The 23005-nt window shown below is 42.5% G+C and overlaps 1 protein-coding gene across 1 annotated transcript in view; it reads right to left on the bottom strand.

Annotated features, from left to right (window-relative positions):
- Window positions 1-23005, bottom strand: part of SLC9A4 (solute carrier family 9 member A4) — a 105317-nt gene that overhangs the window by 47531 nt on the left and 34781 nt on the right. The window contains exons 3-6 of the mRNA XM_073550648.1: window positions 14178-14437; window positions 12855-13072; window positions 10669-10871; window positions 8397-8483 (exon numbers count right to left, since the gene is read on the bottom strand). Coding sequence (XP_073406749.1) covers window positions 8397-8483; window positions 10669-10871; window positions 12855-13072; window positions 14178-14437 — 768 coding nt within the window. The remainder of the gene's footprint in view (window positions 1-8396; window positions 8484-10668; window positions 10872-12854; window positions 13073-14177; window positions 14438-23005) is intronic.

The following is a 23005-nucleotide window of genomic DNA, read 5'->3' as shown; positions in this document are numbered from 1 at the left end:
TGTAGACCAATCAACTGAGAGTGTCCATGAAGGTTTATTCCTCTACTTATACACATATAAGAAGAATAATGTTAGCTGATACACAAAGACAAATAAAACAGCTATACATATAGTAACAAATCTCATAGCTGTATGTAAATTAATTGTCTAGGACTGTCAAAAGGAGAAACTCCACAGCATATACTGTATTTAAAACAAAGAAATGGAGTGCTGACTTCGATATTTCATAAATATCAATAATTTGCATTAATTAAATTGACATATATAACACACAATACATGACACAAGGCAAGATTCCACAAAAATTCTCCTGGGGATAATTGTCATGGGAAAGCTATGCAGTAATTGGAACTATGCCAGTACTTGCAGTTCCACCCACCTGGGATGCAGGATTAAAGCCGTGAAGTAAACATAAAGTGCATAGTGTAAACATTTTAATCCAAGCCATTTAAGCAAGCTTACCCATATTAGTACATGCAAGTGCTGAACAATTCCCTGGGAGAGACCCTGGACGCGCGTTTCGCGGGATGCTTTATCAACAGGGATAGGTAGTATATTCAGTCTGCCGTTTTTATATACACATTAATTACTAAGACGCCAAAAGCGTCTTTAGTTTTCACTTCTTCACCCTTTTAGTGCTAATTTTCCATATCTCTGTATTACACAATATATGTCCACATTATAATATTGATGTGATATTTAAATATCCTTTATATGTATTAACTATATGATAATGATATTGTGGCTTTATATCAATGAAACGTATTTAGTTTTGTTATTTGTAAATGGCTATACTATGCCCCGTCTCTTCTTTAGGCCACACTTTATTGCGGAGAGCATTGATAAGATGGCGACTTCCATATGGGCTTCTTAACAATGGCCGCCGCTGCGCACATGCCCGATGTGTCCGAACAGCCACCAATTCCATCTGGCTTCTATACTGTCAGTGCACAGGTCTGTGACGTCATGGGAAGTTAGTTCCCTGACCTGCGCTCTGCAGAGACGCCTGTGTTGTGAGTTCATTCTCCCCTTCACCTTTGATGTCTGATGAACTCCCTCTGCTGGTGAAGAGAGGTAGTGAAATTGATTGGGATGGGAAGAACCTGTCATCTGAACAGGCAGAGTGTGATTGGACATCTGGAATTTCTGAGTGGATATAAGGCAGCCGACGCCCTGCAGGGCTGCTTGTGATCCTTTCTGCTCTGAGCTCTTGCATCCAGCTTAGTTCCTGTCTACTAAAAGCTAAGTTTTTGCCCTGCTATTATTCCATGAGATTTTGTCTGGTTTCCTTAGTGTTTGTATTCAGCCAGTCCTGGTTGGGACTGGCTGAATTCCATTTTTGTCTCTGATCAGTTGATCTCTTTGCTCTGTTTTCAGAATATACCTGAGTGCTGATATAGTGATTTTGAAGTCTAGCGACTTCAGGGCCTTTTTCCCTATCAGACGGTTGGGACATTTTTGGTAGGGTTTTTTGCGGATTGCAGACAGCATCTTTTCTGTCCTGTCCTATCTAGTTAGTTGGGCCCCATCGTTTGCGCAGCCTGTCTTTCTGTCTGTGTTTGTGTTTTCATCTGTTTTTCACCGACAATACATGTTGGGGGCTGTCTTTTGCTTTGGGGTCTGCTCTGGGGCAGTTTAGATTTCCCCTTTCCTTCTTTAGGCTTATATAGTTCTCCGGCTGTGACGAGGGGTCTAGGGCACCGTAGGAACCCCCACGGCTACTGTTAGTTGTGGTGTATAGGATCAGGGGTCTGCAATCCGATAGCTACCAACCTCTCCTGTTGTCTGGACTTAGCTTGCATTTTTGTTTTCTCCTCCTCCGGTGATTCATTCATAACAGAATCACCAGCCATACCGCAGATTCTAGGGTGCTCAATAGCAGGAAAGAATTGTAAAAAAAAAAAAAGTGTCAGAATTTTTTTTTTTTGGTGTATATTTTTTCCTCTATTTCTCGGAGGCCATAGGGGGAATTTTTTCTCAATGGAGATTAAGCAATTGTCTGATCGTGTGGAGCAGCTTACTGCTGAAGTGCGGGGAATTTCCGCCTATCTTGCTCATTCACATGCTGCTGAACCAAAGATCCCTACTCCTGATGTGTTTTTTGGGGATCGGTCTAAATTTCTGAATTTTAAGAATAATTGTAAATTATTTTTTGCCTTGAAGCCTAACTCATTGGGGAGCTCCGCGCAGCAGGTTAAAATTGTCATCTCTTTGCTGCGTGACAATCCCCAGGATTGGGCGTTTTCTTTGAAACCTGATGATCCTATTCTGACTGATGTGAACGCATTTTTTTAGGCCTTGGGGTTGTTGTATGATGAACCTAATGATATTGATCAGGCTGAAAAGGCCCTGTTGGCATTGAGCCAGGGTCAGGATTCTGCAGAGTTGTACTGTCAAAGATTCCGAAAGTGGGCAGTCCTTACTACCTGGAATGATGGTGCCTTGGCAGCTCTCTTTCGGAAGGGTTTGTCAGAAACCGTAAAAGATACTCTGGTGGGATTTCCTGTTCCCTCTGGTCTTGATGATTCTATGTCATTAGCAATTCAGGTTGATCGGCGTTTGCGTTAACGCAAAACTGCATGAGAGGTGTTGCCACCTGTTGAACAAATGTCTGAACCTATGCAATGTGATAGAGTTTTGTCTAGGGCGCAACGTCAGGAGTTCAGAAGGCGTAATAAGCTGTGTTTTTTCTGTGGAGACGCCTCTCATATTATTTCTGTCTGCCCTAAACGAGAGAAACGTTTTGCACACACATTTGCTGTGGGTGGTGTTCAACCTAAGTTTCTTCTGGCAATTACTCTGATCTGCTCCCTGTCCACATTTTCTGCTAAGGCTTTTGTGGATTCGGGAGCAGCTCTGAACCTGATGGACTTGGATTTTGTCAAACGTTGTGGGTTTCCTATGACACCTCTGCGGACGCCTATCCCTTTGAGGGGTATTGATGCTACTCCTTTGGCGAAGAATAAACCTCAGTTTTGGACCCAGGTGGTAATGCGGGTCGCCCCAGACCATCAAGAAAATTGCAGATTTTTGGTGTTGCATAATTTGCATGATACCATCGTTCTGGGGTTTCCCTGGTTGCAAATCCATAATCCAGTTTTGGATTGGAAATCTGTGTCTGTGGTGAGTTGGGGTTGTCGGTGTGCCCTTAGTCGGTGTGCCTCCTATTTTCTCCACCTCTCCCCAGTCGCATGATGTTCCTGACTATTTGGCTGATTTTTATGATGTATTTAGTGAGAATGAGTCTGCGTCTTTGCCTCCTCATAGGAGTTATGACTGTGCAATTGAGCTAAGCCCTGGGTGTAAATTTCCCAAGGGTCGACTTTTCAATTTATCTGTATCCGAGCACGAGGCTATGCGATCCTATATTAATGAGTCATTGGAGAAGGGTCATATTAGACCATCCTCTTCACCCTTTGGTGCTGGTTTTTTTTGTGGCCAAGAAAGATGGTTCATTAAGGCCTTGCATTGACTATCGTTCCCTCAACAAAATTACTGTTAAATATCAGTATCCGTTACCCCTGATTTCTGATCTATTCTCCAGAGTTAAAGGTGCTTGCTGGTTTACCAAGCTTGACCTCAGGGGGGCGTATAATCTTATTCGCATTAAGCAGGGGGATGAATGGAAGACGGCGTTTAATACTCCGGAGGGACATTTTGAGTACCTGGTGATGCCTTTTGGGCTCACTAATGCCCCTTCTGTCTTCCAGTGCTTCATGAATGATATTTTCCGAGACTTAGATGATCAAAAATTTATCCACAATCTGGATGATATTTTGATCTTTTCCAAGGATTGGGACTCTCATGTGGAACATGTTCGGACTGTGTTCCGAATTTTGAGGGAGAATTCCCTGTATGTCAAGGGATCGAAATGCCTTTTTGGTGTACAGAGGATTTCATTTTTGGGATTTATTTTGTCTCCGTCAACTATTGAAATGGACCCGACCAAGGTACCGGCCATTTATGATTATGGGTTCAGCCCACTTCTTTGAAGGCCCTCCAGAAGTTTTTGGGTTTTGCTAATTTTTATCGTAAATTAATAGCTAATTTTTCTGGTATTGCCAAACCATTGACTGATTTGACTAAGAAGGGGGCTAATGTGCTGACTTGGTCTCCAGAGGCTGTTTCTTCAATTCAGGAGCTGAAGCGAAGGTTCACTTCTGCTCCGGTTTTGCGGCAACCTGATGTCTCACTCCCGTTTCAGGTAGAGGTGGACGCTTCTGAAATTGCTGCAGGAGCTGTTTTGTCCCAAAAAGATCCTGTAACATCTAAAATGAATCCCTGTGCTTTCTTTTCCTGAAAGTTCTCCCCATCCCAACGTAACTATGATGTGGGGAATCGGGAACTGTTAGCCATGAAATGGGCATTTGAGGAGTGGAGACATTGGTTGGAGGGAGCTAAACATCAAGTCGTGGTCCTTACTGAGCACAAGAATTTGATTTACCTGGAGTCGGCCAAACGCTTGAATCCTAGACAGGCTAGGTGGGCCTTGTTTTTCACACATTTTGATTTTGTGGTCTCTTTTCTTCCGGGCACTAAGAATGTCAAGGCAGATGCCCTCTCTAGGAGTTTCTTTGCTGATTCTCCTATTGTGACCAAGCCTGCTACCATCTTAGGTGAGGGGGTAGTTCTTTCTGCCATCTCGCCCGATTTGAGACGTGTTCTGGAAGAGTTTCAGGAGGACAAACCTGAGCGTTGTCCCATTGGAAAATTGTATGTTCCTGACCAGTGGAGGAAGAGAGTGATGTCTGAGGTTCATTGCTCCGCATTGGCTGGTCATCCAGGTATTTTTGGTACTAGAGATTTGGTGAGTCGGTCTTTTTGGTGGCCCGCCTTGTCTCGTGATGTCAGGAATTTTGTGCAGTCCTGTGGGACTTGCTCCCCGTCTAAACCTTGTTCTCGCTCTAGTGGGTTGTTGATGCCTTTGCCGGTGCCCAGGAGGCCATGGACCCATATTTCAATGGATTTTATCTCTGATATGCCTGTCTCTCAGAGAATGACTGTTATTTGGGTGATTTGTGATAGATTCTCTAAGATGGTCCATCTTGTACCACTCCCTAAGTTGCCATCTTCCTCAGAGTTGGTGCCCTTGTTTTTGCAACAGGTGGTTCGCTTGCACGGGATTCCTGAGAACATTGTATCTGACAGAGGAGTTCAGTTTGTTTCTAGATTTTGGAGGACTTTCTGTTCCAAGCTGGGAATTCAGTTGTCCTTCTCCTCTGCATTTCACCCTCAGACCAATGGGCAGACGGAGAGAACAAACCAGACTTTGGAGTCGTATTTGAGATGTTTTATTTCTGCTGATCAGGATGATTGGGTTTCATTTTTGCCCTTGGCCGAATTTGCTTTAAATAAAAGAGCTTGTTCTGCCACTTTGATGTCACCTTTTTTTTGTAACTTTGGGTTTCATCCTCGATTCTCTTCAGGGCAGGTGGAGTCTTCTGCCTGCCCAGGTGTTGACACTGTGGTGGAGAGAATGCACCAGATTTGGGACCAAGTGGTGGATAAGTTGTCTCTCTCCCAGGAAAAGGCCCAGCGATTTTCCAACCGGCATAGGACCATTGGTCCCCGGTTTAAGGTGGGTGATATGGTTTGGTTGTCATCAAAGAATATCTCTATGAAGGTGGCTTCTCCAAAGTTTAAACCTAGATTTATTGGACCTTACAAGATTTTGGAGATTCTTAATCCGGTCTCTTTTCGATTGGCTCTTCCTGTTACATTCAAGATCCATAACGTGTTTCATAAGTCTCTGCTAAAGAGGTTTGTTGAGCCAGTAGTTCCTGTGGTGGCACCTTCTGACCCTTTATTGGTTGAAGGTAATGTGGAATATGAGGTTGAGATACGCCTGTATGTGATGGTTTCTTCCGGGTGTCGCCTCACACCGCGCATGCGCCGCTTTTGGCGTCTTAGTAATTAAAGTGTGTATAAAAAGGGCAGACTGAATATGCTACCTATCCCTGTTGATAAAGCATCCTGCGAAACTCGCATCCAGGGTCTCTCCCAGGGAATTGTTCAGCACTTGCATTTACTAATATGGGTAAGCTTGCTTAAAAGGCTTGGATTAAAATGTTTGCACTATGCACTTTATGTTTACTTCATGCACTTTTCTCAGCCACTGCTTTAATCCTGCATCCCAGGTGGGTGGAACTGCAAGTACTGGCATAGTTCCAATTACTGCATAGCTTTCCCATGACAATTATCCCAAGGAGTATTTTTGTGGAATCTTGCCTTGTGTCATGTATTGTGTGTTATATATGTCAATTTAATTAATAAAAATTATTGATATTTATGAAATATCGAAGTCAGCACTCCATTTCTTTGTTTTAAACATATAAGAAGAGGCCTGTCGATCTAGCTATGTAGGTAAGGAGAGAGATCTATGGGTCAGACACAGATCTACCTGAGAATTTGTCTGCAGAGCTTATTTTAAATTTAAGGGGGCATTACCATTGAACTTGTCTCCCACAGTTAATTTCATCACACCAAGCTACTTGCACCTGTTTTAACTTATCAGTATAAAAGACACCTGTCCACAACCTCAAACAGTCACACTCCAAACTCCAGTATGGTGAAGACCAAAGAGCTGTCGAAGGACACCAGAAACAAATTAGTAGCCCTGCACCAGGCTGGGAAGACTGAATCTGCAATAGGCAAGCAGCTTGGTGTGATGAAATGTACTGCGGGAGCAATAATAAGTAAATGGAAGACATTCAAGCCCACTGATAATCTCCCTCGATCTGGGGTTCCACACAAGATCTCACCCCATGGGGTCAAAATGATCACAAGAACGGTGAGCAACAATACCAGAATCACACGGGGGGACCTAGTGAATGACCTGCATAGAACTGGGACCACTATAACAAAGCCTACCATCACTAACACACTATGCTGCGAGGGACTCAGATCCTACAGTGCCAGACATGTCCCTCTACTTAAGCCAGTACATGTCTGGGTCCATCTTAAGTTTGTTAGAGAGCATTTGGATTATCCAGAAGAGTATTGGGAGAATGTCATATGGTCTGATGAAACCAAAGTAGAACTGTTTGGTAGAAACAAAACGCATCGTGTTTGGAGGAGACAGAATGCTGAGTTGCATCCAAAGAACACCATACCTACTGTGAAACATGGGGGTGACAACATCATGCTTTGGGGCTGTTTCTCTGCAAAGGGACCAGAGCGACTGATCTGTGTACATGAAAGAATGAATGGGGCCATATATTGTGAGATTTTGAGTACAAACCTCCTTCCATCAGCAAGGGCATTGAAGATGAAACATGGATGAGTCTTTCAGCATGATAATGATCCCAAGCACACCACCGAGGGCAAGGAAGGGGTGGCTTCGTAAGAAGCATATGAAGGTCCTGGAGTGGCCTAGCCAGTCTCCAGATCTCAACTCCATAGAAAACCTTTGGAGGGATTTGAAAATCAGTGTTGCCCAGCGACAGACCCAAAATATCACTGCTCTAGAGGAGATCTGCATTGAAGAATGGGCCAATATACCACCGACAGTGTGTGCCAACCTTGTGAAGACTTACAGAAAATGTTTGACCTCTGTCATTTCCAACAAAGGATATATAACAAAATATTGAGATGAACTTTTGTTAATGAGCAAATACTTATTTTTCACCTTATTTTGCAAAATAAATCTTGCCAAGTCAGACAAGGTGATTTTCTGGATTTGTTTTCTCATTTTGACTCTCATAGTTGTGGTCTGCCTATGATGTCAGTTACAGGCCTCTCACATCTTTTTAAGTGGGAGAACTTGCACAATTGGTGGCTGACTAAATACTTTTTTCCCCACTGTAACTCTAATTATGAGTCACTTTGGAAATTTTTGTTTATTCCATGTACTCTCCATGCAGCCCTGTTTTTAACTGGTCATAGAACTTAGGCTACTTTCACACTTGCGTTTTTTTGCGCTGCGCACCGTGCGCAGTGCAAACGCACATAAAAAACGCATCATGCGTTTGTGTGTGGTTTTTGGTGCATCTTTTTAAAAAACCGCCTGCGTTTTTTTGCACATACGTGCGCATTACCATGCGCACGTATGCGCGCCCATAGACTATAATGGCTGTTTGGCTGTAAAAAAAAACCGCATTGCGTGCGCATGAGTTTTTTGGGGCAAGTCGGACGCACAAAAAATGCAACAGGATGCATTTTGTGCTCCTGAGCGAACATTACAAAAAAACGCATGCGCATACAAACACGTACAAACGCTTGAGTATGCGCACCTATGCGCACCCATGTAAAAGATAGGGGGAAAAACACATGCATTTTTTGCTCTAATAAACAGCGCAAAAAAACGCAAGTGTGAAACCAGCCTTAGTGACTTCCTAGTGGGTGTATTATCCTATATACAGTATAAACATCAGAGCATATTATTGTATAATACTTACCCGTGTATGAATCTCTTGGTTAACTGATTCTTCTCGGGAAGTTTTTTTCACATCTAGAAATCTAACTAATGGTCCAATTGTTATTCCCTGTATTAAAATAAACATACATTTTGTGTTGTATATAATATATATGTTGTATGAAATACATATTCATACACAGTACTGTGCACATTTTTTAGGTAGGTGTGAAAAAGATAAATTAAATTATCAATTCGTCTGTATACGATTGCACACAGTTGTAGAACCTCATTGTTCCAAACATACTGCAGAGCTAACTGCAAATCCTTCTGTGTCTTCATGTAATAACATACAGACTTGAGGTTGCGTTCAGGGCTTTATGAGGACCATATATATAATCACTGCCAAGACTCATTGTTCTATATGCTGAAGACAGTTCTTAAAGTGAACCTGACAACTGATACATGCTGGCCAATCATTGGGCAGCATGTATCAGCATGTATCAGGCACTGGCTGTATAATCTTAACCAGGTATGTTTGACTCTGAAACGCTGCTGCATTTCAAAGAAAAACATACTTTAAAATACTAGGGACCGAGCCACGCTCCAGTCTAGTCGGACAGGCAGCTTTTAAAGTGTGTTGTTCTTTCAAAAGTACAGTGCCGGTGCCTTATACATGCTATCAGTGGATTTGGCATCATGTATCAGCTGTTAGGTTCACTTTAATGACATTGGCTGTACGCTTGTAGTTATTGACCAGCTGCAGAATACATTTGGAGCAAATCAGATGCTTCAGTAAAACTATTGCATGATCGATAAATATCTGCCTATATTTCTCAGAATTGAGGACACAATTAATCTTGACCAATTTGCCTACTACAATTGCTTAAATTCTGTACTTACTTGCAAGGAGCTTCCACTATGCTTCACTGTTGCTTGCAGACATTCAGTATTGTACCGCTCTTCAGTCGTTTGGTAAACAAATTGTCTTCTATTACAGCCAAATATTTCAAATTTCAAAGCACCTGCTGATATTTTTCTGCACTGCGGTTCCTATGTTTTTATGCAAAGTTGAATCACTTTGCCTTGTCTCCATGTAGAAGGTATAGTTTTGGCAGCAATTCTTCCACATACTCCACTTTTGTCCTGATGTCTTTGAAAAGTAAATGGGTGTAGCTGGGTCCTAATGGTAGTTGCCATTTATGAGCTGATGGCACTGCTGGATATCTTCCGATTTCAAAGGGACGTAAGCATGATGTGTCTTTAATCTGCTGCGCTAAGTTTCTTTGGCTGACCATTGCATGTAGGGTCCTCAGTGTTGCACATTTCTTGGTGACCCTAATGTTGAGAAATTCAGGCAGATAATTGTCCATCCTGCAATACCATCAGTGAGGTCTCTAATTGGCTCCAAATTTATTCTGCAGCAGAAAAACAAGCCCAATCATACAGACAATGTCATTAAAGCACTTGTCCACCATTTTTTTTTCAGCTGGAGTAATGCCACTAATTTAAATTCCCTGCCCCTAGTATTAAACTCACCAACCACTGTCTTCATTTGCAATTTGTGCCACTCTGGTCCTCTTCTGCAGGTTGTGACCTGCTGGATCGCTCCAGTGTTTGCAGGGTGAGCCGGAAGTCACAACTCAAAGTAAGTCTATAAGAGTCAGAACAAGGCTCTCATAAATTTACAATGAGAACTTGTGACCGTTACCTCTGATCTCTGACTTCGGGTCAGACTGACGTTGCCTTCGTAAGATGGCAGCATGAGACAGGAGTGGTGCCGGAATCGACTGAAGACAGCGGCTATTATATATAATGCTAGAGTCAGGGTACCTAAATTAGTGACACCACTCCAGCACTGAAACGAAAAAAAATTGCTGTAAAGGGGCTTTGAGGAAAATCATTCTCAATAAGAAGAACATAGGTTCCTGAATTTTATGACATGGCCTCTAACTCAGCATTATCGAGGCTGTCTTGAATTAAGTAAAGAGGCAGAAATTATTTTTGTAAGCCTACATCCAAAGAAAATCTGTGGTCAGTTCTTCAAGATGTCTGGAACAACCTCCTTGGCGAATTCCTTTTAAAGCTGTGTGCAAGTGTACCTAGAATTCCTGCTTTAATATCGTGTTGAAGGCAAAGGGTGGTCACACCAAATAGTGATTTTATTTACATTTCTCGTTTATTCGGTCACTTTGCATTTTGTTACTTAATAAAAATAAACTATTGCATCTATTTTTATTTCTTTCACTCCTACCTAAAACTTTTGCACAGTATTGTATACTGTACATACAGTAATATATAAACAATATCCTTACCATTATAAATACTGTGAAATATATTACGACAATTGTTGAAGTGATAAACATTTTCTTTCTAGGAAATAATAGAATGGGCAGCAAAAACACAAGTGAAAAGCTACTGGCGCCCCGTAAACCACTGTAAGCAATGATGAACTGGTCTTTAAAAGTGAAAGGATATGTCCGGAATTTGTTTATTATGGAGAACAAAATAAACACACCTACATTGTAAAAAAAAAAGGAAAAAAACAAGGCATTATTAACACAAAGGGACTGCATTATTCACACGCTATAGGGTGCAGACTTTTCATTCTATGTGCTTCTGAAAATAAATAAATACAATACATATACCGTAAATACATTTTACTATTCAGCGGGAATTATAGAAATTTGAGAGGGGACAAAACTAGCTTTAAATTTTCCACATTCATGTAGCTACAAATATTCACCAACTAGTTGCTGTGTCAACCATGATCTTGGTTCCATTGACCGCGGTATAGTCTAAAATATTTTTTTATGATGTTGCTTAAAAATGTATTTTTATCTCTTTGATAGATAGACAAATAGATAGATAAAAAGTAAGGAATGGAGATAGCACACCAAGCAATATGGTAAAAAAAAGCTAACAAACAGTGATTTATTAGCCCATAGTGGCAGTGGCAACATTTCGGTTCTGCTCAGTGCTCACTAACTTTTTCCAAGATAGCGTCGCTGACTTCAATCGTCATTGTGCATGTGCGAAATTGCATTGCACACCTGCCTTTTGTTCTGACATGTGCAAGGGGCTAATTAGAATGCACAGCGATTTGGTTTTATGTATATTCCTGTAACCTATAGGGTTAGCCATCTGAGAAATATTTAATTATTGTGATTTTTTTCACCTGGTACTTATCTACATAATTAAGCACTATTGCACTTTTTCTGTATACTATGATAGTATAATACCTTCACTTACAGGTATTTTTAATGTATATGCACATGGTATATCACCTTGCATATGTATTTTTATATAATTTTTACAACCTTTCTAATCACTTTGCCTTTAATCATACGGCATGTGTATCTTATCACTGCTTGAGGGCTAATAAACCACTGTTTTTTGGGATTTTTTTTGCCATGCTGCTTTGCGTACTGCCTCCATTCGTTACTTTTTATCTGGATGGTTTGGTTTTTGGCAGGGAGGCTCTGCACCCATCTTACCCTGAAGATGCTCTCTTTTTAGAAAGATAGGCTCAGCGACTCTGATGAGTAGTAACATTAATGATGTCACCGCTGTTCAGAGCTGCCGGATCTCCCCCAGAGCAGCACTACCCGGCAGTTGCTATTGCAAACACTATAGAGCCTCAGAATGAAGCTCCATAGTCATTGCTCGGAGGATTTGATGGATTCGCTTGGACTACGCCAGATTCAGTGGGCTACTTCGGACGTGCGTGGGAACTCATTTTTAAATAAAGTGATAAACGTGTGAAATTGTCTATGTATTATTTGTCTGTGTTTTGTGTGTTTCTTCTTTTCAGATTTCCATTTGCTGGTCTATACCGGATTCGATCGACTCCGATTGTGTGGGTTTTTTTTTTTTATACTGATGAACCAGGGAAAGTGCTGAGGAGTGTTTATTTGAATAAAGTATTTTTGTGTTTGTGTTTTTTTTTCTTGCTGGGTTACTAATGGGGGTGTCTGATAGACACTTTTCTATTACTAACACAAGGGGTTGATGTCAGCTGTGTTTTTTAACTATTCACAGATGATATCAACTCCAAGTACCATTACCCTGATTGCCACCACACCAGGGCAGTCAGAAAGAGCAATGTAGAAGCACCGGAATTGGAGCATCTCATGTGATGATCCACTCCTGGGGTTGCTGCAGGTTGACATTTTTAGGCTGGGAAGGGCCTCATAACCATGGACCTTCCCAGCCTTATAATATCAGCTCATAGCTGCTTTACCTTTGCTGGTTACCAATAACAGGGCGACCCCAAGTAATTTTTTTAAGTTATTTACTAGGTTATTACATGTTCAGTAAACTACACACCAATGAACAGATTTTATGTCTCACCGATATTGATCAATATATCTAAAGCAGTTAAAACTGGTTTGAATCACTGACTGGTAACCAACGATTTTACTTAAAAAAATGCTTTGTCCCAATTAATTTGCACAGCACTGTATATACTGTATATAAAAGAAAATAATAAATTTCTTACTGAGTGTTCTCCAAATGAGACAGAAGAGTAACGTAAAGCTGACAAAAGCCCAGTTCCATTCATGGTTTTTTCCTACAGTAGAAACGCCCATGAAGATAAATATCAGAGTTTCACACACGCTGCTCACCATCTTCATAAAATATTTTATGGTTATGCTTGAATTCTTTGAAATGTTTTCTTCAATATAATTTTTCATGGTCATTGCACAGGCTGTCATACTGTTAAGTATAAAAAGCTAATAAATGTATGTGCAAAATTCATGAAGCCTATTGGCATATTGATTTCTTAATAGTATGCATTTTGTAAAATAATAAAAATTTAATATATTTATTAAATAGTATTATAAGAGGATTCGATGACAGCAGAAAGCACTGATATGACAGCAAGCTGTGATATATTAGTATTATTGTATGGGGGAGATACTTGTGACAATTATGCCCCCCGAAGAAGCAAGTAGCGAAACGTGCGTTGGGGTTCCCTCAGCCTACATCACAGTAAGGTTGGTTTATTTTTTGGCTTCATTACAGTTTATTTAGTCCCATTTACCCTCCTTGGTAGTCTGGCTATTGGCAGCAGCGGTCTCATTAGGTATTGGATTATAATTTCTCTGTGGTCAATTCCTTGTAAATTCAGTTTTGGATCACTAATATATGCACTGTGGCACTTTATATGACCACTGATTAGTTATTTTTCTCTTTTATATTTTATTACCACTCCTCTTTTTTGGGTGGTTATCACATTTTTGCATGTTATTTAATACCTCTTGTGTACTCATACGGCCATATTGATTGGTATATGTGATTTCTATTATATTGCCACTTTATTACCAGACCTTTCTGTATGTGGTGTCTAGGTGTTTGCCGACTCCCTTATATACTAAATTATCAGTTATTTATGTATGATCTTGTTTTCATTTTTTATATTTGTACAATAAAATTCATATATTTTTATGAACTGCTTCTAGTCCATTTTGCTTTGGGTTTTGATTTCTTAATAGTATGCATTTTGTAAAATAAAAAAATTTTAATATATTTATTAAATAGTTTTATAAGAGGATTCGACGACAGCAGATAGCACTGATATGACAGCAAACTGTGATATATTAGTATTATTGTATGGGGGAGATACTTGTGACAATTACATTGTGCTTGCTAGTTCAATAAAAGAAATATTAGAAAAAAGACAATAATATAATTGCATATAATATAATATACGGTATATATTATACAATACATTAATGTTATGCAGGGTTTGATATAAGTAGAGTAATGTGAATTTTTAAAAAATATTTTCTATGTAAAAATGTCATGCTATAATACATACGCCAGGATTCCGGAGAGGTAGAAGGCTTCTGCAGATAGGTAGGATAGGTAGCTGAACATGAAAACAAGAAGAGGTTCAATAGAAGTAATGTTCCTGGTAAAACGTGTGATGAAAGCCGATAGGAATCCAAAGATGATCCCAAAAAACACTCCTCCAATGCCAACCATAAAAAAACGTCCTATACCAGCAAGTATGTCCACTGGTTCAATTGCTTCATAGGTGTGCATTTGTGTAAATGAAATAAAAATGTTATAAAGAACCTAGAGGAAAACAAATTGACAGTGTGGGTATATACAAGCTGTAAGGGTTTCTAACATATGATTCCAAATACAGATGTAGCCTTTCTTTCTTATGATTGAGCCTAAAGGGGTTGTCTGCTTTTTGTGACAATTTTTTTCTTACTTAAATGAAGCTAAAAATTATTTTTGCAATTGGGTTAAAGGTAGAGATGAGCGATTTTGCCTTTTTTCGGGTCGAGTCAGGTTTCACGAAACCCGACTTTCGCAAAAGTCGGGTCAAACGAAATCGGCCGATTATTGTGAAAAGTCGAAGTCCGACTGAAACACGAAACCCAATGTAAGTCAATGGGGAAGAAAAGTCGGCAGTGAGTGGAGGACAGGAAACACACCTACAGTGCCCATTTTAATGCCAAAAACATCAATTCTTATTCCTTAAGCTTGTCAACCTTAATTTACTTTATAATAATAGTTAGGCATTGAAAACTGGGGGTTATTTGGCTAAAGTTGTGGGGGGGTAGTGCTGGCTCCAGATTTTCGTGGGCCCAGGGCCAAAGAGTGTCACTGGGCTCCTTTAACACATGACACAATTCATGATCCTTTGATACGGCAGAGAAATAGCGGTACAGTACAATGAAAAATACTTCAATTCTTACATCACATGACTGATATCCATTTTAAATTCTCCAATAGCTCCAAAAACAGACAGTATATTCCTCCATACAGTATTATGGCCACCGCATAGTGCGCCATACAGCGTAATGAGGCCCATATATTTCTCCATACAGAATCATTGGTCCCATATAATGTTCCATACAGTATATGATGAGCTACAGTATATGATGAGCTAGAGTATATGATGAGCTACATAATGCTACAGTATATGTTGTTCACTATGGATGAAGCTCCAGTGTCTTATGGGCCCAAATAATGCTCCATATATAATGGGCCCCATTTCTAATGCTCCAGTGTATAATGGGCCCTGTAAATGCTTCTCCAGTAACTGATGTCCACCTTTGGAATGCTCCAGTGTATGGTGGGCCCCAGATATCATTCTCCAGAGTATCGTGCTCCCCAAAAATTGCTCCCAACCTTTAAAACAATTAAATAAGTCTCCTCGCTAGGGAATCCCTGTACTCTGGACTCCTCGTCATCCCCATCTTCCATCTCTCTGCACTTGGACTGTTTAGGCAGAGGGCGTACAGACGTGATGTCATCGTGCTCTTTGACCAGAATGTCACTGTCAGGAAAAGTGTTTGGTTTCCGGGGGCAGTATGGTTGCAAAGCTGAACCTTAAAGAAATGTCCAGAAGTGCACCACCAGGAGTGGAGCCTGCGGCTTAATTGGACTCAACACGGGCAACCTCAACCATGCCATCCACAAAAAAGCTGCACAGATTGCAAGCTTAATTCCGTTAATGAACGAGACTCAGGCATGCCCCCGTGGTCCGCGTCCAGCTTACTAGAGGGACATGCGAGGCTCTGGCACGTGAGATCGGCTAATAACAGGTCTGTCATGCCCTTACGCGTCCGGGGCTGCACGCGTGCTACAATGAAAGGACCAGCGTGTATCGCTTACAGGTGCAGATAACACGCTGAACCCCATTAGTGATGGGGATCTGGGATTACAATTCTTCCCCGCGAACAAGCATTTCCCAGTAAGTGCAGGTCAACCGTAATTCTGGAATTAGGCCTAAACGGCATTCCAGAAAGAATGTGAAAAAATTAAGTGTCCAAACCACAGGTGCTGTAGCTTGCTTAACAGCTGGGCTCCTCTGCTGAGTAGCACACAGTTCTTACATAAACAGGCGGCATAGCTTGGTTCACGGGTGGCCAACTCTGCTGAGTAGCATACACAGTTACTAGGCCCAAAGTATTAAGTGGTGTAAATGCAGTCAAAAACTGGTTCTTTCATAAACAGGCAGCATAGCTCGGTTCACGGGTGGGCTCCTCTTCTGAGTAGCAGACACAGTTACTAGGCCCAAAAGGATTTTCAGGACAATATGCGGTAAAAAATTATTAGAAACACACACGGTGTAGCTCCTTCACAGGTGTACTACACCGCTGGCTACCAGACACTGCTACTATGCCCTAAAACTGTCTATTATCATTGAAAACCATTATTAATGTGAAAAAAAGATACGCTTTTGTTTAGCGAAACGTTCTCGAACGGAAACTCGAACAGCCGAATTTTAATCAAAGTGTTGTAGTTCGACGAACGGATCTAACACCGCCCAAAACAGCTAGAATTTGAACTTGGCCAACAGTTCCACTCAAACACCACTCATCTGTAATCAGGAGGCAGACTCAGACGGTCTCAGGCACAGTATGGATTCGACAAGAATGTGGAAAGTTGAGAAAGGGTACAGTATCACCGGATAACAGGTATACAGTCATATGTAAAAGTTTGGGCACCCCTATTAATGTTAACCTTTTTTCTTTATAACAATTTTGGTTTTTGCAACAGCTATTTCAGTTTTATATATCTAATAACTGATGGACTCAGTTATATTTCTGGATTCAAATGAGGTTTATTGTACTAACAGAAAATGTGCAATCTGCATTTAAACAAAATTTGACCGGTGCAAAAGTAAGGGCACCCTTATCATTTTCTTGATTTGAACACTCCTAACTACTTTTTACTGACTTCCTGAAGCACTAAATTGGTTTTGTAACCTCATTGAGCTTTGATCTTCATAGCCAGGTGTATCAAATCATGAGGAAAGGTATTTAAAGTGGCCACTTGCAAGTAGTTCTCCTATTTGATTCTCCTATGAAGAGTGGCATCATGGGCTCCTCAAAACAACTCTCAAATGATCTGAAAACAAAGATTATTCAACATAGCTTTTCAGGGGAAGGATACAAAAAGTTGTCTCAGAGATTTAACCTGTCAGTTTCCACTGTGAGGAACATAGTAAGGAAATGGAAGAACACAGGTACAGTTCTTGTTAAGCCCAGAAGTGGCAGGCCAAGAAAAATATCAGAAAGGCAGAGAAGAAGAATGGTGAGAACAGTCAAGGACAATCCACAGACCACCTCCAAAGACCTGCAGCATCATCTTGCTGCAGATGGTGTCACTGTGCATCGGTCAACAATACAGTGCATGCATAACGCCTTTTTGTATGACCAAACAACTCAATCTTTGTTTCATCAGTCCACAGGACCTTCTTCCAAAATGTAACTGGCTTGTCCAAATGTGCTTTTGCATACCTCAGGCGACTCTGTTTGTGGCGTGCTTGCAGAAACGGCTTCTTTCGCATCACTCTCCGATACAGCTTCTCCTTGTGCAAAGTGCGCTGTATTGTTGACCGATGCACAGTGACACCATCTGCAGCAAGATGATGCTGCAGGTCTTTGGAGGTGGTCTGTGGATTGTCCTTGACTGTTCTCACCATTCTTCTTCTCTGCCTTTCTGATATTTTTCTTGGCCTGCCACTTCTGGGCTTAACAAGAACTGTACCTGTGTTCTTCCATTTCCTTACTATGTTCCTCACAGTGGAAACTGACAGGTTAAATCTCTGAGACAACTTTTTGTATCCTTCCCCTGAAAAGCTATGTTGAATAATCTTTGTTTTCAGATCATTTGAGAGTTGTTTTGAGGAGCCCATGATGCCACTCTTCATAGGAGAATTAAATAGGAGAACTACTTGCAAGTGGCCACTTTAAATACCTTTTCTCATGATTTGATACACCTGGCTATGAAGATCAAAGCTCAATGAGGTTACAAAACCAATTTAGTGCTTCAGGAAGTCAGTGAAAAGTAGTTAGGAGTGTTCAAATCAAGAAAATGATAAGGGTGCCCATACTTTTGCACCGGTCAAATTTTGTTTAAATGCAGATTGCACATTTTCTGTTAGTACAATAAACCTCATTTGAATCCAGAAATATAACTGAGTCCATCAGTTATTAGATATATGAAACTGAAATACCTGTTGCAAAAACCAAAATTGTTATAAAGAAAAAAGGTTAACATTAATAGGGGTGCCCAAACTTTTACATATGACTGTATATAGCATAGTTTAAACATTTAAAATCTCCGTGTTTATTTCCGGAGTACGACAAAGACACTCACAGCCTCAGCATGGATTAGACAGCAATCTAAAAAGTAGAAAAAAGGAAATGTTTTTGAAGCGTACACCAGTATACACTGTTGGGGTATTTTTAAATCTTCATATATATTTCTGTCTCAGTTAGACAGTCCAGACTCTCCGCAAGAGGAAACGAGATGGATAAAAGTACAGACATAAAGTAGAGTGATTGCAGAAATTTAGGAATTACTAATCACGGGAAAAACTCCCGGGAGAATTCTCAGAGGCGATGCTGACCCTCAATTACTTTGTGTGTGGAGACAGCGAAAACAGTTCTTTGTGAAGAAAGGGTTGCTGTATCGCAATACCGTTGATCCCATCACCGTTACTCATCTCCATCAAATTTTGATCACAGGGAGAGATGTAGACATGGTCCTCACTGCCTATCATGATCTGTCAGGTAACTTTGGAGTGCAAAAGACAGAAGCCACAGGCTGTAGGTGATTCTATTGGATTGGCATGAGAGGGCACATTTAAAAATGTGGGCAGGAATGTCACACGTCTGTGAGTAGGAAAACTGTGAAAGCTGATGACAGCCCAGACTACACAGCGGAGGAGCAGGGAGAGGTAAATATTGCAAATGCTGGGGCCCTGCCCAAGCAAGGGGGTCCACTCGTGGGCATCAGTACTGGCTCTGGGCCCCTCATAGCACGCCGGTGTGTCTGACAGTGGGTGTGCACCCCCACCGTCAGAGACACTTGATTGCACTATGAGGGACCCTGTGCCAGTGCCGGCGCCCAAGAGTCGACCCATCCACCTGTCCAGGGCAATGGCACTCGCACGGTTGCATGTGCTAGGTGGTGACCCTGGCCATGGGGGGGGAGGCAGCCCAGTTAGGGAGGTTTAAAAAATGGCATATGTTGATGTTGGACATTCAGCAACTGCAAATGGAGGAATTGGAGAAGTCCGAGGAAGAGGAGGACAAAAGCGAGCCATTTTTCTGGCAACCTATGTGTCATCAGGGAAAGGTGGGACAAAATCCTTTGAAACCCATGCATGGTTCATTTTAATGAAGGTTAGATCATCAACATTTTGGGTCGACAGACGGGTCCTTTTTCTGTCAGGATTGAGCCAGCAGCACTGAAGACTCTTTCCGATAGCACACTAGCAGCAGGGCAAGCGAGCTCCTCTAAGGCATATTGTGCCAATTCAGGCTAGGTGTCCAGTTTAGAGGCCCAATAGTCAAAGGGGAATGACTTGTGAGGGAGAACATCGATATGGGACGAGAAGTAGTTTGTAATCATAGTTGACAACTGCTGTCTCCTGTCACTTTCAATCGATGCAGTATTACCAGTCGTGTAAGCGGGACTTGAATAATCAGTCCACAACATGGTCATGAAACCCCTGTCTCCAACGCCACTTCTGATGTGTGCACCACGAACATCTCTTCCATGTTGCCCCCTACAGCTCGTTGGAGAACCATCACTACTGCTGTGTGCTGGAAATGCCTCAAACAAACAGTTTACCAGAGTTGCTTGTTTGTTAGCCAATATTAGGTCAAGGTTCTCCTGTGGCATGATGTTTTGGAATTTGCCTTTATAGCGTGGATCCAGGATGCTGGCCAACCAGTAGTCATCATCGTTCATCATTTTGGCAATGCGGGGGTCCCTTTTTAGGATCTGCAAGGCATAATCTGACATGTGGGCCAATGTTCCAGGTGTCAGTGATGCACTGCGAGTGCTGGGTGGAGGAGCACTTTCTGGCAAATCCACATCCCTCCAGTCATGCACAAACCCTGTACCAGACCTTGCCATGCCAGCATTTTCTCTTGCCCCACGAGAAGCATCCTCCTCCCCTAAATAATCATCCCCATCATCATCCTCCTCCTCTTCCTCTTCTTCCTCCACCTCGTCCAGGAGAGGTCCCGGAGCAGACAATGGCTGACTGTCATCAAGGCTTCCCTCCGCCTCTTCCTCATCCTCCTCGGCTTCAGACGCCTGCTCCTTAATGTGCCTCAAAGTTTGCATGAGCAGACGCATAAGTGGGATGCTCATTCTTATGATGGCGTTGTCTGCGCTTACCAGTCGTGTGCATTCCTCAAAACACTGAAGGACTTTACAGAGGTCTTTCAGCTTCGACCACTGCACACCCGATAACTCCATGTCTGCCCTCAGTGCCTGGCCGTGTATCCTCCCACAAATGCATTACAGCCTGCCTCTGTTCGCACAGCCTCTCAACTATGTGCAGGATGGAGTTCCACCTTGTTGCAATGTCGATAATTAGGCGGTGCTTGGGAAGTTGGAGCAATCGCTGCAGCTTCTGCATATGACTGGAGTGTACGCGCGACCGGCGGATGTGCGAGCACAGTCTTCGCACCTTCTGGTGCAGGCCTGTTAACTCCGGATAATTATTGAGGAAGCACTGCACCACCAGGTTCAAGGCGTGAGCCAGGCAAGGTATGTGTCGGAGTTTTGAAAGGGCTATGGCTGCCACAAAATTCTGGCCGTTATCACTAACTACCTTGCCTGCCTCAAGATGTAGACTGCCCAGCCATGACTCAGTTTGTCGCTTCAAGTAGTCAGCCAGTACCTCCGCGGTGCGTCTGTCGCCCAAACACATCATCTTCAACACAGCCTGCTGATGCTTACCACTAGCTGTTCGATAGTGGGACACCGAGTGTGCAACACTGGCAGCTGCGGATGGAGTGCTTGTGCGACTGCGCTCTGTGGACGAGATTTCGCTTCTAGAGGAGGAGGAGGGTCGAACACCTACACCCAACTGTTTTCTATACCGTGGGCTAGGCAGCACTGTCCCACCGCCGCTGTCCCCTGTGGACCCTGCATCCACCACATTAACCCAGTGCACAGTGATGGACACGTAACGGCCCTGGCCATGCCTACTGGACCATGCATCTGTTGTGAGGTGCACCTTTCCACTCATTGATTGCTTGAGTGAATGGACAATGCGGTCTTTCACATGAAGGTGGAGGGCTGGGATGGCTTTGCGAGAAAAGAAGTGCCGACTGGGTAGGTCATAGCGTGGTACTGCGTAGGCCATGAGTTCGCGGAAAGCTTCGCTTTCAACCAACCGGTAGGGCATCATCTCTAACGAGATTAGTTTAGCAATGTGGGTGTTCAAACCCAGTGTACGCGGATGAGAGGATGAGTACTTTCTTGTCCTACTCATAGTCTCTGGTAGGGTGAGATGGACTTGAGAGCTGCATATGGTGGAACTAGCGGTGGACATGGCGGACTGAGAGATGGTTGATGATGGTTATGGAGTTGGTGTTCTTTCTGATGGCCTAGATTCAGTCTTTCGTAGCAATAACATTGTGATTCCCTGACTGTTTTGGCCTTGCGACGACACCTCAACATTTGCTGCTGGTGGTGTGCTAACCGGTGGGCTTACAGTGGGGGAAACGATGTAGCGTTGCTGACTACCTTCATTGGGAGCAGTTGCACATGTGGTGCATGAGGTTTAGTAGTCCGTCCACGCTTGCAAGTGCATGGTGGTTAAATGTCTAAGCATGCAACTGGTATTCATATTTCTCAGATTTTTCCCTTGGCTAAAGGTCTTTGCGCACTTCTTACAGATAACCTTTGCCTGATCATTAGGATTTTGTTCAAAAAAGTGCCACACTACACTCTTCCTACTATGGAAGACATTTTGAGGCCTTGCACGCTGTGCTAATTTGACCGTCTGGCCTAGCTGTCCTGCAACTCTTTTGGTTTTTGTAACCCGTTTTTGGACTGCTACGGGCCTGCCAGATAACAGCTGTTGTGATGTCGATGCCTGCTGCAGATGCTCCTCCTCCGCTTCTGAGCTATTGGCAGCGGCACCCTCTTCCCCCAATGGATGCCAATCTGGGTCAACAACTGGGTCATCCATCACCTCCACTTCAATGTCATGTGCACCTTCCTCTGTGTCACCATGTAAGGTGGTATAGTATGCGGGAAGGGGCACCTGAGTTTCATCAGGGTCAGATTCTGGCTCAATACACTGTGAGGACAATGTAGTGAGTGAATGTACCAGCAAATAAATCTAGCAGTGGCTGTGCATCAGTGCACTCCATGTCAGATTCTTCTTGGACTGGGTAATTCACGATTCGGCTTGATAACCCAGGCATGGTATGTGAAAAGAGCTCCATGGAGTATTCGGTAGTGTGGCCTGCCGCATCCTTTAATTTTGGTAGGGGTGAAGGACACATGGAAAGGTGTGGTTCCTGACCATGAGCCTCCAATGATGACTCAGTGCTTTTATTTTTTGAAAGTTCAGAAGAGGAGGCGATAGAGCTGGAGGCTGTGTCAGCAATGTAAGCCAAAACTTGTTCCTGAAGCTCCGGCTTTAAAAGTGGTTTACCTACTCCCAGAAAAGGGAGCCTTCGAGGCCTTGTGGAGCCAGATGATGACGCAGGCTCAACACCTCCTGCATTAGGTGCTATTGTGCTTTTGCCACTAGCAGCAAATCCACCACCACCAACACCATCATTACCAGCTGGCAAACCACACCCACTTCCACGTCCTCTTCCAACACACTTCCTCATTTTTGGGAAAATGTACCCAAAA

The sequence above is a fragment of the Dendrobates tinctorius genome, unplaced genomic scaffold (assembly GCF_039654945.1).
Source record: "Dendrobates tinctorius isolate UK_male_01 unplaced genomic scaffold, ASM3965494v1 ptg000166l, whole genome shotgun sequence".
Classification (NCBI taxonomy): domain Eukaryota; kingdom Metazoa; phylum Chordata; class Amphibia; order Anura; family Dendrobatidae; genus Dendrobates; species Dendrobates tinctorius.
This window is presented reverse-complemented; position numbering and strand designations above follow the sequence as displayed.